Source organism: Drosophila willistoni, unplaced genomic scaffold (genome assembly GCF_018902025.1).
Source record: "Drosophila willistoni isolate 14030-0811.24 unplaced genomic scaffold, UCI_dwil_1.1 Seg832, whole genome shotgun sequence".
NCBI classification, from domain to species: domain Eukaryota; kingdom Metazoa; phylum Arthropoda; class Insecta; order Diptera; family Drosophilidae; genus Drosophila; species Drosophila willistoni.
In genome coordinates this window covers 14,428-31,148 of record NW_025814729.1, presented here as the reverse complement: position 1 = coordinate 31,148, position 16,721 = coordinate 14,428, and the positions used below count along the sequence as shown (strand labels likewise).

General features: G+C 39.5%; 1 protein-coding gene across 1 annotated transcript; it reads left to right on the top strand.

Moving 5' to 3' along the window:
• The first annotated feature begins 14,442 nt into the window (after positions 1–14,442).
• Positions 14,443–15,452, top strand: LOC124462020. The gene is made up of 2 exons (XM_047013419.1): positions 14,443–14,968; positions 15,049–15,452. Exons 1-2 carry the CDS (start codon positions 14,443–14,445, stop codon positions 15,450–15,452), a joined length of 930 nt encoding a protein of 309 aa, XP_046869375.1.
• The last annotated feature ends 1,269 nt before the right edge of the window (positions 15,453–16,721 follow it).

Sequence of the window (16,721 nt, the reverse complement as noted above, 5' to 3'; positions counted from 1 at the left end):
CAGAGGGTATTATAAAATTGGTCAGATGTTTGTAACGCACAGAAGGAGACGTTTCCGACCCCATAAAGTATATATATTCTTGATCAGCATGAGCAGCTGAGTTGATATAGCCATGTCCGTCTGTCCGTCCGTCCGTCTGTGTGTATGCGTTTTACTCAGCAGTCTTAAGAGCTATCGGGCTGAAATTTTTTGTCGGGGTTTTTTATCACCCGGGAAAAAAAAAGTATGAAAACGATCAGGATCGGACCACTATATCATATAGCTCTAGAAGAACTAGAACAAACATTTTCATAAAAATTAGAGTATGCTATGAAATTTACTTATGTGATAATATTGGATATAAAACCCCAGATCCTAAAATTTGAATGTGATCGGCTAAATATAACAAAAGTTACAGTCAATATAATAATCGGCTCTGCTCCCAGCTCTTCCGGCAGCGCTGCTTGCTGTCTACTACATCTTTCGTCATCAACAGAGTACATGCATACACACACGACGCAACGCTACATAAACTGTATGTGTATGCGTGCGTTGCTTTGCTTTGGGAATGAGGGAAGAAGAAGAACAAATTGTAAAATAGAGAGTAAAATTGTTTTGTTTGTATATTGATGAATTGATTTGCAGAAAACAAATTTTGAACATGTAAAATTATTATTACCAAGGACTGCAAGGGTATATAAACTTCGGCATAGCTGATGTTAGCTTCTTTGATATTTTTTTTATTATTGTAGCAATATGTATTAGTATGTAGCAATATGTATTAGTATTAAGTATATCTTACTCTTTCCCCCAGTGCAATATGTTTAGAATTAAGTATATCTTACTCCTTTCTTTGTTACAAATTAGTTTTAAGTTTTATGCAGTGGTACAGTACGAGAAGCGTGCTGTCTCACTTTATAGAAAAGAACAGAGAGAGATTTAAATAAAAAGAATGAGAGCAGTTCAGTTTTTATGGAGAGCTCACCAAAGACAGACGTGTTTTACTCGCTATAATTTCAGAAGTGGTCATAGTTAACCCAGTGAAAAACAGTGAAAAAGCTACATATAATTTAGCAAAGAAACGAATATTAAAAAAAAATAATTTTTCGAAGTCCCAGTTACAAATCTGGTGCCAAAACCTAGGTTTACCAGATACTGGCACTAAAAATGTGCTAGCCGAACGGTTAAACCAACTCAGCCCTGTAGCGAGAGGGCAACATCCAAAAGATGGAGCTGCTCCTAACGGAGGACTAAGTAAACGTGCGGATCCCCCTGAAAAAGATTGCTTGGAGCACCTAAAGAGCATTTTGTATACGTCGGATAATGGCGCCGGTCAGATGCAAAATTTGGAGGCAGACTTGTTCCAAGGTCAACAGCAGCAAGAAGTAACGGCAAACGAACAGAACGAAGCAGAAAATGAACAATACGATGCAGAAAGCGAGACGCAGACAGAAAGAGAGACAGAAAACGAGAGCATTCTGCGTGAACCGCAAGAAGTATACAAAGCAACAAATGAGAAGTCAAATGAAAAGAGTAACAACGGAGAGCGCAACGCAACAAATGAGAAGTCAAATGAAAAGAGTAACAACGGAGAGCGTGGAGCGGAGAGCGGAAATAATGAGAAGTCGAATGAAGAGAACCAAAAAGAAGAAAACGAAGTAAAGTACACGTTGGAAAAAACGCTGGAACTACTTTGCAAAGAAATCGAACTGGTTCGTAGAGAGAATGAGTTTTTGCGCCTTGCTGGCAACCCTCAGTCTGGCAACTCAAGCAGCTGGCTGGCGACGAAGACAGGTGACCAGGTCTTGGCCAAAGATGTGAAAGATTTTGTACTCGATTTTGACGGTAATGGAAATGTTTATAGTTGGATATCTTCCGTGCTCCATTTAGAAAGATCATTAAACTTGAACGAAAATAATTTACGTTTGCTTGTCTTCGGCAACCTAAGGGGCAAAGCCTTGGAATGGATACACTCAAACCCTGAGTGTTTGAGTCAGCCTGTGAAAACCATATTCGATGCCATGGAAAAAGTCTTCGGATCCAAGAAGAATAATGTAATAATGCGACGAGAGTTTGAGGCACTCAAGTGGTGCGTCGGCGAACCGTTCCTAAATTACTTTAACGACAAAGTTGGCCTGGCTGGTGGCTTGCGTTTACCGGAGGACGAGATGGTCGAGTATATTGTTGACGGGATACCAGACCATCACTTGCGAGAGATGGCTTGTATGCAACGTTTTGGGCCTAAGAATGACGTGTTGGCAGCATTTGTCAACATAGTGCTGCAGCGGGAAAAACAGTATCTCTGCCAAATGTTTCCGAAAAGAAGAAGCCCACATTCAGGTGCTTCAACTGTAACTGTGTGGGTCACGTAGCAGCCGACTGTAACAAACCAATAATAGCAACTGGTGCTTGCTTTGGATGTGGTGAAATGGGTCACCGAGTGGCAGATTGCAGTCAAAATAAGAAGAAGCCCGCAGCAATATCAGTAAGTTTGGATAATATAAAAATTGTAAAAGTTCACATAGGTAATGATGTATTTTCTCTAGGATGCCTCATAGACTCGGGAAGCGCATTAAAAAGGAGTTCGTTTTAGATGAAATTAAATTGGAACCCGGTCCTGAACATGCATATTTTGGTTCAAATAAAAGTAAACTTGAAGTCTTTGGAAGTATTTTATTTTACCTTGAAATATTGAATAAAAATGTTTACGTTCGACTACTGATTGTTTCCAACGAGTTTATGGGAAGTCCAATTCTGTTAGGTAGAGATTTTATGAAAATATGTATGATCTTGACGATGATCTGTGTAAAGAGTCAATGCCCGAAAGTATTAAGTGAAGTCATGACTTGAGCAATGAAGATAATTTTGAAAGCCAAATGATAAATATTGATTGTGACGTGGTAAGTTCAAAATATTCTGTTGGCAAAAGTTTAAGTTTCAAAGAAAATATTTTTTCTAAATTTTATTTGGAAAGAAATCGACCAAATGAACCAAAGGTTAAGTGCGAAATGAAACTCACAATCATTGACAAAAGTCCGTTTAGCTGTAATCCAAGACGACTTTCTTATAGCGAGGAGGCTGAATTGTAGAACATAATTGACGAATACTTAAGCAAAGAATATATTAGGCCGAGTGTTAGTTATCCTATTCCACTTATTGATGATCTGTTAGATAGACTTGCAGGAAAAACGTTATTTTAGAAACTCGACTTAAAGAATGGGTTTTTCCATGTATACATGCATGAGGATTCAGTGAAGTTTACGTCATTTACGACACCGCTTGGTCAGTTTGAATTTCTTCGTATGCCATTTGGCCTCAGAAATGCGCCGTCCACATTTCAAAAGTTTATAAACAGGATATTTGCCGATATGATTAGGGATGAAAAAGTTATTATATATTTAGACGACATTATGGTAGCAACAAAAGATTTTGATACACATCTAGAAATTTTAAAAGAAGTATTTGACAGACTGGTGGAAAACAAATTGGAGTTGAGATTAGATAAGTGCGAATTTCTTGAGCCGAGTGTTAAGTACCTAGGGTATTCGATTACAGGCAAAGGCATCAAAGCTGACGATAAAGGTATACAAGCAGTAAAGGATTTTCCAGTTCCGACTAAAGTCAGCGAGGTTCAAAGTTTTTTGGGACTATGTTCCTATTTTCGTAGGTTTATTAAAGATTTTGCTACTATTGCCAAGCCATTATATGACCTAGTTAGAAAAGACAAAAAGTTCGTGTTTGGGAACATCGAACTTAGTACGTTTGAAAATTTAAAGTCTAAGTTAACAGAGGCCCCAATACTTGCGCTTTATAGCCCAAATGATGAAACCGAACTGCATTGTGACGCAAGCTCTATTGGTTACGGATCGATTTTGCTGCAAAGGAAAAGCGATTGTAAATGGCATCCAGTTTTCTATTTTTCCAAAAGAACTACCGATGTGCAATGTAGATATCATAGCTTTGAGTTAGAAACATTGGCGATAATTTATTCGTTAAAACGATTTCGTGTATATTTATTTATTTATTTATTTATTTATTTACGTCAACTAACACAGCAGTCGACGAAAAAGCTTAAGCTAAAGACAGATAGTAATTAATGGAAAAAGATAGCTTAGCTATATACACAACTAAACATCCCCGACCCGGTGGAGGTGTTTTATTTGCATAAGATGCCAGCTATGCCCCGATTCACAGCCAATGTGGTCAGGGATGAGTTGCAACCAATCCAAGTCGAGAATATTATTATTGGTTTCGCTGTAGATGATTAAAAAGTATAGCGCGAAGAGAAGTGACAGAAAGATGAGGAGAAATTAGGTGAGAAAGGTTGTTAAAAGATTGGCAAAGAACGCGAAAAGGTTCGTGAAGAGAGTAGTTAGTCAGACATCTACTAAGGTGAATAGGAAAAAAGTTTCTGGTCCGACGTGAGGGAACACAAAAATACAGCGTATCTAGTAAATTAGTAGAAATGACTTCGCCGTTGACTAGTTTATGGAGAAAGAGAATGCCAAAAACGAGCCTACGGTTGTAAAGTGAAGGAAGATTAATAAGAAGAAGTCTGCTAGAATAAGAAGGTAGGCAAAGACTCGGGTCCCAATTAAGACCGCGTAACGCAAACTTAAGGAATTGCTTCTGTACCGATTCAATACTACGCTGGTGAACATCTTATTGCGGATTCCACACTGGCGAGCAATGTTCTAGAGTAGGGCAAACTAACGAAGTGTATAAAACCTTTGTTACATAGGGATCATCAAATTCTTTGGCCCAACGTTTAATGAAGCCAAGAAGGCTGCATGCTCTATTGACAATAGAAGAAATATGAACATTAAATGAAAGTTTTGGGTCAAACATCACGCCTAAGTCTTTGAACGATGGTACACAATCTAACATAACAGACTTAACAGAGTAATGAGCTAGGAACGGAGACAAACGACTGAAAGTCATAAAAGAACACTTAGAGGCATTAAGGTGTAATTTATTAACGTGGCACCAATCACAGAACGCATCGAGATCTGATTGCAAGTACTGTTGGAAAGAAGGATCATTATAGGAATAACAAATCTTGACGTCATCCGCAAACATGAGCCAAGGCCAAAGGCAAATCATTTATAAACAGTGTAAATAACAGGGGGCCCAGATGACTGCCTTGGGGTACACCTGACGTAACTCGAACAGTTTTAGATATCGAGGAACGCAGAGACACCTTTTGGGTTCTGCCAATAAGATATGACTTTAACCAAGCCAACAGTTTTGGCGAAAAACCAATTGTGTTAAGTTTCGCGAGAAGCATAGAATGATCAACCGTATTTAAAGCCTTACTAAAGTCAGTATAAATAACATCAGTTTGACACTTTTTACGGAAGCCATGGTGTACAAGGGTAGTCAATTCTAAAAGGTTAGTAAGCGACGAACGATCTTTCATGAATCCATGCTGACAAGGAGAAATAGTGGATCTGGATAGGTGTTGAAGGGAAGACGTGATAATTTTCTCAAACAGCTTTGGTATTGCCGAAAGTTTGGCAATGCCACGGTAGTTAGAAACATCCGATTTGCTACCCTTTTTAAAAAGCGGAATAATAAAAGACTCTTTCCAAATATCGGGAAAGGTACAAGTCTCACTCGATATAAAAAATAACCGAGATAAAGGCTTAGATAGGGAATTCGAACACATTTTAAGGATGCAACTAGGTATATTATCAGGACCGGGAACGAAGGAAGACGTCATAGATGACAAGCTAGAGATAATACAGTCTTCAGTAATACTAGGAAAAAACATACAATTTGGGATTGAAAAGGGATAGGATGTGGGTTCCGAAACAGTAGTAGAATAAGTCGACTGAAAGAATTTAGCAAACAGATCAGCAATATCTGAATCATTATTAGCAGTCTGGTCAGTAAGTCTGAAGGTGGAGGGTAGTACATTAGAGCGTCTTTTGGAATTAACAAAGTTATAAAATCTTTTGGGGTTCTTATAAAATTCAACCTTACAGCGAACGATATAATTATTGTAGCATTGAGTGTTTAAAACACAAAATTGAGATTTGGCTATACAGTAATTTGCATAGTCAAGACGCGAACCAGTTTTTTTAAATCTTTTAAAATATCTCGATTTAATGTTACGGAGATTAGAGAGCACACGTGTGAACCAGACTGGCGCGCTGGAGACGGTAGTGACATTCACATAAGGAACGCATTTATCAATTAGAGAATTAAGAGCAGAGTAGAAAAACTTCACTGCACGATCTATATCGCAGCACTCAAATAGAAATGACCAATCAAAAGAGAAAATAAGGCTATTAAGAAGATTGAAATTTGTTTTACGAAAACATCTACGACGAGAATTTGCGATATTATTAAATGAATTAGTAACGGAATTGTAAGAAATGGTAAGTTCAATGGTAGGGTGATAGGGATCTTCAGGTTTTACTAGGGGCTGTGTTCGGGATACAGCACTAACAGTGGGATCAGAAACAAAAACAAGATCAAGGATTCTTTTAGAAGAGTTAAGGAAAGAATTCAACTGATATAGCGGACATTCAAGTAGGCTATCAAGAAAAACATGTTGAGATGAAGGAATTAAGAAAGATAGATTATCATCAACAAGCCAAGAAATATTAGGCAAGTTGAAATCACCTAAAACTATAAGGAAATCTCGATCTTTAAGACGATTAAAAATAGTTTGCAAAGCATCAGCATGGTGCATATAGGTCGTTATATCAGAAGCTGGAGGAATATATGAACAAGAAATATATAAGCTAAAGTTGGAACATGTAATTTCGACGCAAATAAACTCAACACCTAAGGGCAGATCAATCGGCACAACACTTGAACACAGATTCGAGTTGACAGCAAGTACTCCACCGCCACGATGACCAACACGATCAAGCCTATAAGAAATAAAGTTATTAGAAAGAATTTCATTATCCAAAACAGAGGAGTTAAGCCAAGTTTCAGAGAAAGCTAATATGTCAGCCGAAAAGGTTTGGCTATCACAGAACAGGTTCGAGAGCTTGGTAAGAAGTCCTCTTACATTTTGATAATGAATGCAAAGACTAGACGTTATTAGTTTTTTGAAGCAGAAGATAAATTAGGAAGGTGGACAGGCATCGGACGGGAGCGCTTATTGGGCGCAAACTGGTGTACAACTAGGCCCTCTGGCCAGAAATTAGTGTCAACCATAGCTGAGAAATACTCATTAGGTACTGTAGTTTTAAAAGAGGAGATTTCGCGAGGCCTAGAAAACTTAAACTTTTGAATTAAAACTTTAGCAGGGCATATATTACTAATGTAAGCTGCCACAGACGACTCAGAAGTATCAGGAGCAAGCCTAGAGATAAATAATTGTTTACGATGAGGCACTACAGTTAGTGGGGGCGGAGGAGCATTGGGATCCGTAAGTGATTGAGAGCTAGCATGATCCTGTGATTGATCAGAGTTCCCGTGAGGGATAGAATGAGGTACACCAGGCCTTGTGATGGGTACTTCAATCTGAAAAGAAGAGCATAAAGAGGGACAAGAAAATGGTGTAGGCAAAAGTAAAATGGGAGACGATGTAATAGAGAGTGCTGGCGACTGCTTGCGAGGCAACTCAAGGGTACATTTCTTGGGCGACTTCTCAGAAGGTGGAACAAACTTGAATTGCCACAACAAATGTACGCTAGAGTCACACTCGTTAGACAGCTGTTTGGCCAGTTTCTTTAAAGAAAGAAACTTTAAACGAGTATCCCTATACATACGGCTAAAACAGCATTGGGATCCGTAAGTGATTGAGAGCTAGCATGATCCTGTGATTGATCAGAGTTCCCGTGAGGGATAGAATGAGGTACACCAGGCCTTGTGATGGGTACTTCAATCTGAAAAGAAGAGCATAAAGAGGGACAAGAAAATGGTGTAGGCAAAAGTAAAATGGGAGACGATGTAATAGAGAGTGCTGGCGACTGCTTGCGAGGCAACTCAAGGGTACATTTCTTGGGCGACTTCTCAGAAGGTGGAACAAACTTGAATTGCCACAACAAATGTTCGCTAGAGTCACACTCGTTAGACAGCTGTTTGGCCAGTTTCTTTAAAGAAAGAAACTTTAAACGAATATCCCTATACATACGGCTAAAATCAAGCTGCTGGCTGGCACAAGATGGGCAAGTCCAGCGCATTAAGCCAAGCTCAGGCTTTGACACAGACAAACCAGAAAATTTGTCGTAGTCGCGGCCATTGAGGCCAGCACATTTTAAGTGAATAAGATTATCGCAAAGCCAACAAGATATTGCTCTATACTGATCATCAAAACGATCAGAATGCTTGTAAGTAGGTAGACAACAAGCCATTATAAAGCCAAAAGAAACACAAGGCAAAAAAAAAAAAATAAATTTTTATATATAAGAATAAATAGAAAAATTTAAATACACAGCACAAAGATAATTATCGATAAGAAATCCATAATTACAAATAAAACAAAGAGAACAACTAGAGTGCACAGCACAAGAGAGAGTGCAAGAACAGTTATAAGCCGAGCTTTGAGAGGCGGCCTTACAAAAGTGATTACGCGAGAGAGAAGCTGACCACAAGCACAAAGCAGATAGAACAACAAAGCCACTAGCCCTGATGGTATGATGGGGGCGATGAGGGGAGCAACTGCAGAAGCAATGACGATAGAGAAAAAAAATAAAAAGAAAAAAATTAAATGCACCAAACACTAATCACGAAACAGAAAAACTGTTTAAACTATTTAATTTGGCGAATTATGGAAATAAAACACAAGGGTGTCAAGCGAACAACACCAGTGAAAGCGTAAAAAAACTAAGCACAATTAAAAACTGAGAGAAAACAATATATATTAATAAAAACTCAGGAGCTATGCAAAAACACGACCGTCACGTCAGAGAGCAGAAGCTTTATGCTTTATTTACAGGGAAAGCATTTCAAGATCGCGACAGATTGTAGCTCGCTTACATTGATACTTAGCAAAAGAGAAGTTAACCCCGGATAGCCCGTTGGGCCCTAGAGTTAAAAAACTACGATTATGTGCTAGAGCATAGGCCGGCAACGAGAATGCAACATGTAGATGCTTTAAGTAGGAATACTAACATTATGGTTGTGGAAACTAACTCATTGGAAGATAACTTAGTAATATGTCAGAACCAAGATGATGAAATTTTTAGATTAAAGTCAATGTTAGAAAGGTCTGAACACAGTTTGTATGAAATGCAAAACGGTTTAATTTATAAAAAACTATGAAAAATATGGAATCACATGTCATAATTTATAAAACCGAAAAATATGGAATCACATGTCCTGTTTAATTATCATAATGAGTTAGGCCACACAAGTTATCACAAAGTCGTATTGGTTTCCAAAGTTACGAAAAAAAGTAGAACAACATGAAAATAATTGCCTAAAGTGTATAGTCTTTTCGTCAAAAAATCGAAGACAAGAGGGTAATATCCACAATATACCTAAACCTGATGTGCTACTCGAAGTGGTTCATATCGATCACTTCGGACCAATCGATGTCAAGGGAAGCACAAAAAAACACGTATTAGTGGTGGTTGACGCGTGTACGAAATTTGTCAGACTATACTTAGCGAAAACCACTAAATCTAAGGCAGCAATAGAAGCACTATAAGAGTATTTTAGATCCTATAGTAGGCCAAAGTGCATAGTGTAGGATCGTGGAACGTGTTTTACGTCTAACGAATTTTCTAGTTTTTTTTGAGACTTTTAATACACAACATGTCAAAATCGAAACTGGTTCGCCGCAAGCTAATGGCCAAGTTGAAAGAATAAATAAAAATCTAGGCCCTATGTTGGCAAAATTATTAGCCTCAGAAGAAAATGTTAGTTTTGGTCAGGCCATAGAGATGGTAGAGTATACCATGAATAACACTATTCATAGGTCATTGGGGCAGCATCCAAGAGTCGTACTATTTGGCGTCGGCCAAAAAGGACGACAAGTAGATAAATTAAAAGACTACTTGTTAGAAGACAGATCTGTGGAATGAAATTTGGAATCGGTACGAGCAAAAACTAAAGAAAAAGAAAAGAAACTTAAAGAGTATAATGAATGTCTAGCGAATCGAAAACGACGAGGACCAAAAGTTTTTAAGTCAGGCGACTATGTGGTAGTTACAAATTTTGACACTCACAAAGGGGTATCCAAAAAATTAATGCCGAGATTCAACGGGCCTTTTAAAATCGTTAAATGCCTAGAAAATGATCGATAGTCCAAGTCCAAGATTCCTTATACTGGAATTTGGTCTATAGCAAATATGAAGCCATGGTTCAATTGGTCAGATGAAACTAATAAAGTTAACTTAAATATAAGAAAGATGAAAATACGAATGAACAGATAAAAGTAAATATAAACCTAAATGTAAATGAAAATTCTGTTAAAGAAAAACTCACTATGTTAAGCAAAGAAATAAGTAAATTGGAAAGCACTAAGAATTACAACAGTACACACAGCTATAATACGAGAAGCAAAGGTCATCATAAAGAAGACTAGGATCAGGTGATCCTTGCTGTCAGAATGGCCGAATTGTAGCAATACCTATGTATTAGTATGTAGCAATATGTATTAGTATTAAGTATATCTTAGTCTTTCCCCCAGTGCAATATGTTTAGAATTAAGTATATCTTACTCCTTTCTTTGTTACAAATTATTTTTAAGTTTTATGCAGTGGTACAGTAGGAGAAGCGTGCTGTCTCACTTTATAGAAAAGAACAGAGAGGGATTTAAATAAAAAGAATGAGAGCAGTTCAGTTTTTATGGAGAGCTCACCAAAGACAGACGTGTTTTACTCGCTATATTATTCTGTATTTATTTGATTTTTTTTTTTTTTTTTATTCCATCAAGTAGAAATGGAAAGTACCTGCTGCATTTGTGTATCATCATATATTTGGTACACTCAATAAGAAGCACATTTGTATTCTTGTGTCTCCTTTTACTGGGAATCTTTCTTCAGTTTGTTCCGAGTATATAGTTCTTATTTGCACTAGAGTTAGCGAGCTTTGAGGGGAGTGGCTGTGTTCACTTCTAAACCCCTCAATTATGTTTTCTCTTAAGCTCGGGTTCCATCTGGTAACTCGTTGAAAGTAGTTATCCATCGTTACAGTTTCTCATTTTCGTGCTTATATATTTTTTTTCTACTTTGTTTCTAACACACACACGTACACAAAATTTTCTCCTGGGTCCTTCGATGCCCTTAGGCCTTGCCTTGGCCTATTGTCACGTTCGCCATGTAATGACCGGGTTCCACTTAGATTGAATTATTTAAAAACGAACACGTCAGTGTTGGTTGGTGGTAATGTTCAGATTGATTTTTATTCGGAAAATATTCTTTTGCTTAACCTATTGTTGCATAGATATTCTTAAGCTGCGACTTAGGCGACAGCTACAAAAGAGAGGGAGAGTGTCAGTACATACATACATATTATTTGGGGCACTTGCATCAAAGTGCATGGTCAGCGTTCACACCCTTGGCCCTAGCTCTTGTTACGCCTGTGCATTGCTGCTCATATGAATATAAATGTGCATATATAAATGTACATACATATATGGACATGTTTAGCTGTATATTTATGTGAGTATGTTTATGTGAATATATTAATTATTATAATTATTATTCCTTAAATTTAATGTGTAAAAAAAGAAATGCTTCTATCTGAAATTATAATGAATTTGAATATGATTGCTTAAGCTTTATAAATAATTTTCCTAGTGACATGGGTACATGAGTTGATATCGATCAGTTTTTTAATGGGAATCTTTACAAAGAACAACAAAGATTCATGGTTGAGAGGGTATAGAACTGACAAGGTCCTTCTACATCTTTGACCTCAGTAACCACTAGCTTGTGAACAAAAGAATACACCTTCGCAAACTCCTCCTAGTCCGTTAAAGCTGCAGAGCTGAAATTTTTGAATGTAGGCTTGTATATACTGCAGGGGTTGTATACCTCGGATTCAGCCGGAGTCTCGAAAAACAATTTTCTCAATAACTTCGTTATTTTCTGAGCTATTGTCGTGAAATGTAATATTGGTGAGTTTATTACACATATAAATGACTGTGCCAATTTTGATCAATATCGGGTGACTATATCATATAGCTCACATAGGAACGATCTTTCGAAAAAAGTGACTCTTGTCAATAACTTCGTTACTTTTAACACGATTGTTTTCAAATTAAACCTTTTTATACCCTTGCAAAAAGGGTATATTAATTTTGGTCAGAAGTGTGCAACGCATAGAAGGAAGCATTTCCGACCATATAAAGTATATATATTCTTGATCAGCACGACGAGACGAGTTCAAATAGCCATGTCCGTCCGTCCGTCCGTCCGTCCGTCCGTCTGTCCGTCCGTCTGGATCAACGCAAACTCCTCCTAGACCGTTGGAGCTACAGAGTTGAAATTTTGCATGTAGGCTTGTATATCTCGGATTCAGCCGGATCGGATCACTATATCATATAGCTCCCATACAAATAGCAAAGTCACGAACTGTGACTTTTCTTAATAACTTCGTTATTTTCTGAGCTATTGTCATGAAACTAATATTAGTGAGTGAATTACACATATAAAAGACTGTGCCAAATTTGATCAAGATCGGGTGACTATATCATATAGCTCCCATAGGAACGATCTTTCGAAAACAGTGACTTTTGTCAATAACTTCGTTACTTTTGACGCGATTGCTTTTAAATTAAACATTTGTTAGTTTAATATATCTGTTAATGACTGTGCTGAATTTGATAAAGATCGGGTTACTATATCATATAGCTCCCATAGGAACGATCGGTGGAAAACAGTGACTTTGATCAATATCTTCGTTATTTCCTATACTAAGATTGTAGGCCGTTCTTTCGCAAATGTTAGCCTTTTTAGCTTGAACGTTTTTCCACTTTAATGGCTATAGGTAGGGAAAGAGTTACCATAAAAGTTGCAAGGGTATACAAACTTTGACGCGGTCGAAGTTAGCCATGGCTCTCTGGTTTAGTTTAATATATCTTTTAATGACTGTGCGAATTTGATAAAGATCGGGGGACTATATCATATAGCTCCCAAAGGAACGATCGGTGGAAAACAGTGACTTTGATCAAAAACTTCGTTATTTTCTAAGCTAAGAATGTGGGCCATTCTTTCGCAAACTTTAGCTTTTTTAGATAAAACGTTTTTCCACTTCGGTGGCTATAGGTAAGGAAAGAGTTACCAAAAAAAATGCAAGGGTATATAAACTTTGACGCGGTCCAAGCTAACCCCGGCCCTCTGGTTTTTTGTTAATATGAATTTCGTACTGTGTTCGTAAGTATTTTCTGCCATTCATTCTATTGGTAAATTAAAGGTAGAGATTTCAGCAAACAACCACTCCCTCAAGCACCACCACTCAAGAGTTACGGAAACCAAGGATCTCAATCTGCTGCAATTCACCTACCGCCTTCTTTCGGTTATCGGTTGACTTATCGTCGCTGTGATAGGATAACAGATTACATAAACATTATGGCGCACAACGGGGAGCAGGATAGGAAGGTTACACTAGTCAGGAATCGAAAACGCAGAAAGTACGCCTCCGGTTGTGCCTCAAATGTGCACGGAGTCATAACCTAGCAGACTGTCGCCTTTTTCGAGAAATGAGCATAAAGCAGAGAAAGGAGTTCGTGCGGCAAACGAGGCTCTGCTATTGTTGTTTTGATCAGCACGTGATACGGAACTGCGAAAGTAAAAGAAGTTGTGGTGTCGATGGGTGCAGGCACATAGACCACTCGTTGATCCACGAGACATCGGACTACAAGGAAAGCAAATCGCAGTGGCAGACAAATCATGATGATAAACCAGTTCATCCATCAATTTTATTCCATGGAGATATAGCAAGCAAGGCTTTATTCAGATATATGCCAATCATGTTATACGGAAGGAAACGAAATTTAGCGACATAAGCCTTACTGGACGAGGGAGCGGCTTGCTCTTTGATTAAAGGAATTCTGGCAGACGAGTTAGGACTAGATGGCCCGGTCGAAGAACTGTGCTTAAAGTGGACCAGTCAAGTCACTCAAACGGAAAGCGCGTCCAAGTATGTGAGTGTCGGAGTGTCGTCGATGTGTCAAGGTGCGACGCGATTTGAACTCAAAAGTTTGCGAACGGTACTTAAGCTAGACTTGCCTACGCAAACAGTTACCGACGAACTGGTAACCTCGAGAAAACATCTACAGTATTTACCAAATTTATGTTACTATAACGTAAAAGCAATTATTGGTCTGGATAATTTGAAAGTTTGTGTGCCTTTGGAGCTACGGTAGTCCGAAGGAGACGATGTAGTCGCGGCGCGCTGTAGATTGGGCTGGTCTGTGTATGGCCGGCACAGCGACGCCGCTCCAGCGTTCTCACACATATTGCACATATGTGAGTGCAATGAAGCGAGCAGCATGCGCGCTTTGGATGCGTCAATGAGAGAATACTACGCTTTGGAGTCCTCGGTAACATGTGTGCCAAGCAAGCCATTAAGATCGAAAGACGACGAGCGCGCGTGGCGACCACAAGTTATTGCCCGATTGACAAACGTTGGCAAACTGGACTGTTATGGAGGTTCGACAAACGCCATGAGGCGTCTTCAAGTGAGATGTTTCACCAAGTAAGAGTGCGCCCAGAGGACCAGACGGCTCAGAAGTTTCTATGGCGCAGTGGAAATTCGGCTAAAGCGGCAGAAATGTACGTGATGCAGGTTACGTCATTCGGCGCTTCCTGCTCGCCGGCATTAGCTAATTACATTAAGAATCGCAACGCAGAGCGGTTCAGAAAAGAATCTCCAAGAGCTGTTGCAAATTCTGCGAGCGTAGTGAGAGCGCTCAAGAACCAGGAAGAAGACGTGTCTAGGGTGGTGGGATTCCTTGACAAAACGCAAGATAAGGTTTTAGGCATGTGGTGGCTGCCCGTGACAGATCAACTTATATATGTAGTCAAGCCAGAATTCGAAAGACCATCCGACCAAAAGAACTGTGTTAAGTGTGGTTATGTTAATTTGTGACCCACTTGGATTGCTTGGCTTCGTGCTAAACTGTTCACTGTTCGTGCTAAAATTATTTTGCAGAATATCTGGCGAGCAGGAACGGATTGGATGAGTCTCTTCAGGAAAAGGATCAAGAAGACTGGAAAATTTGGGTGAAGCTGTTACCCATAATCGACGAAGTGAGGATTTCAAGGTGCATGCCGAAGGTTTGTTGTGCAAGACGAGTACAACTTCACGCATTTGTGGACGCCAGCATCAACGTATATGCAGCGCTTGTGTACTTGCGAGCACAAGTGGATGGAATAGTCCACTGTTCCCTGGTAGCGTCTAAGACACGAGTGGCCCGCTTGAAGCCAGTCTCAATACCATGGATGGAACTGATGGCTGCTGTTTTAGGTTTACGGCTGACGAAATTCATCGAAGCAGAACAGTATGTCAGTATGTATTTTCTGGACGTATTCAAAGGACGTTTTATGCTGGATTAGATCAGATGCCCGCAAATACAATCAATTTGTGGCATTGCGTGTTGGAGAAATTCTGGAAGACTCTGACGTACTATCTTGGCGATGGGTGCCTACCCAGCAAAACGTTGCAGACGATGGCACGAAATGGACTAAGATGCCAAATATGACCGGGAATTCAAGGTGGTTTGTTGGCCCGAGATTCTTGTATGTACAAGAGACACAATGGCCTAGCATGGAGCAGAGCCCGAGCAAGACGAGTGAAAGTATCTTGCACCACGAGGAGAAAGTCAAAAGGAACTCTAGTTTGGCTTGCATCCAACCTGATCCGCTACGGGCGGTACAAGAGCGAACTCTAACCTTTTTGCAAGGCATATGTGAAAACCGATGCAGTTTTTATTCGTGCATGCCAAGAAGGGGCGTTTCCAGAAGAGATCAGATGCTTAAACCAAGGACATGGCATAACAAATTGGAAAAGTAAGCTATTTAAGTGCACTCCTTACCTGGACGAGTTAGGAGTGCTACGGATCAAAGGACGAATCGACAGAATTGAAGGCGTAGATATGGACACTAAACGAGCCATTATACTACCGCAAAAGCATAGAGTAACATATCTGATTGTGGAGTACTATCACAGGAAGAATTACCATTTGCACAATGAAATTTTCGTTAACGAGGTACGACAGCGGTTTGATAACCGGCTTACGCGCTATAGTGAGAAAAGTCGCGAACGCCTTTGTAGCGTGCCATATACGAGTGGCCTGACCAGTGCCACCAAAGATGCGCGATTTACCAAAGGAGAGGTTATTGCCGCACACACAACCATTCACCTTTACTGGAGCCATTCACCCTTACTCAAAAAGAGGACAGAGATAGGGAGTGAGAAAAGTGCGGACGCGTTTACTTGCCTTCGTCTGTGTTTTTCAAGTTTGAACGTTTTCCCTCCTGAAATTTAGGAACTTTTGGTATCGCCGGTGTCAAGTGCAAGTGTCTACTCACGTATGCCCATTAGTCTGCCGTTCCGTCGCTGCTTGCTGGGATTCCGATCTTCAGTTTTTTTTTCCCCCGGTCGCTGGGTCGGTGTTCCTGGGCCTGCCGGTGGGGAGCGGGGGGCCTTTTTCTTTGCCCGCCCATTTGCAGCTCAAGTGGTATTGGTGAGGTGGACTTTTTCACGCTCATTAGCTGTGTTGTGTCCTCCTTTGGCACGTGCAGAAAAAAATACCAGCTGCTGCCAGGTTTGCCACACATAGATATAAATCTAATCAGCTGAGTTACCAGCACCTGTCTGGTTCG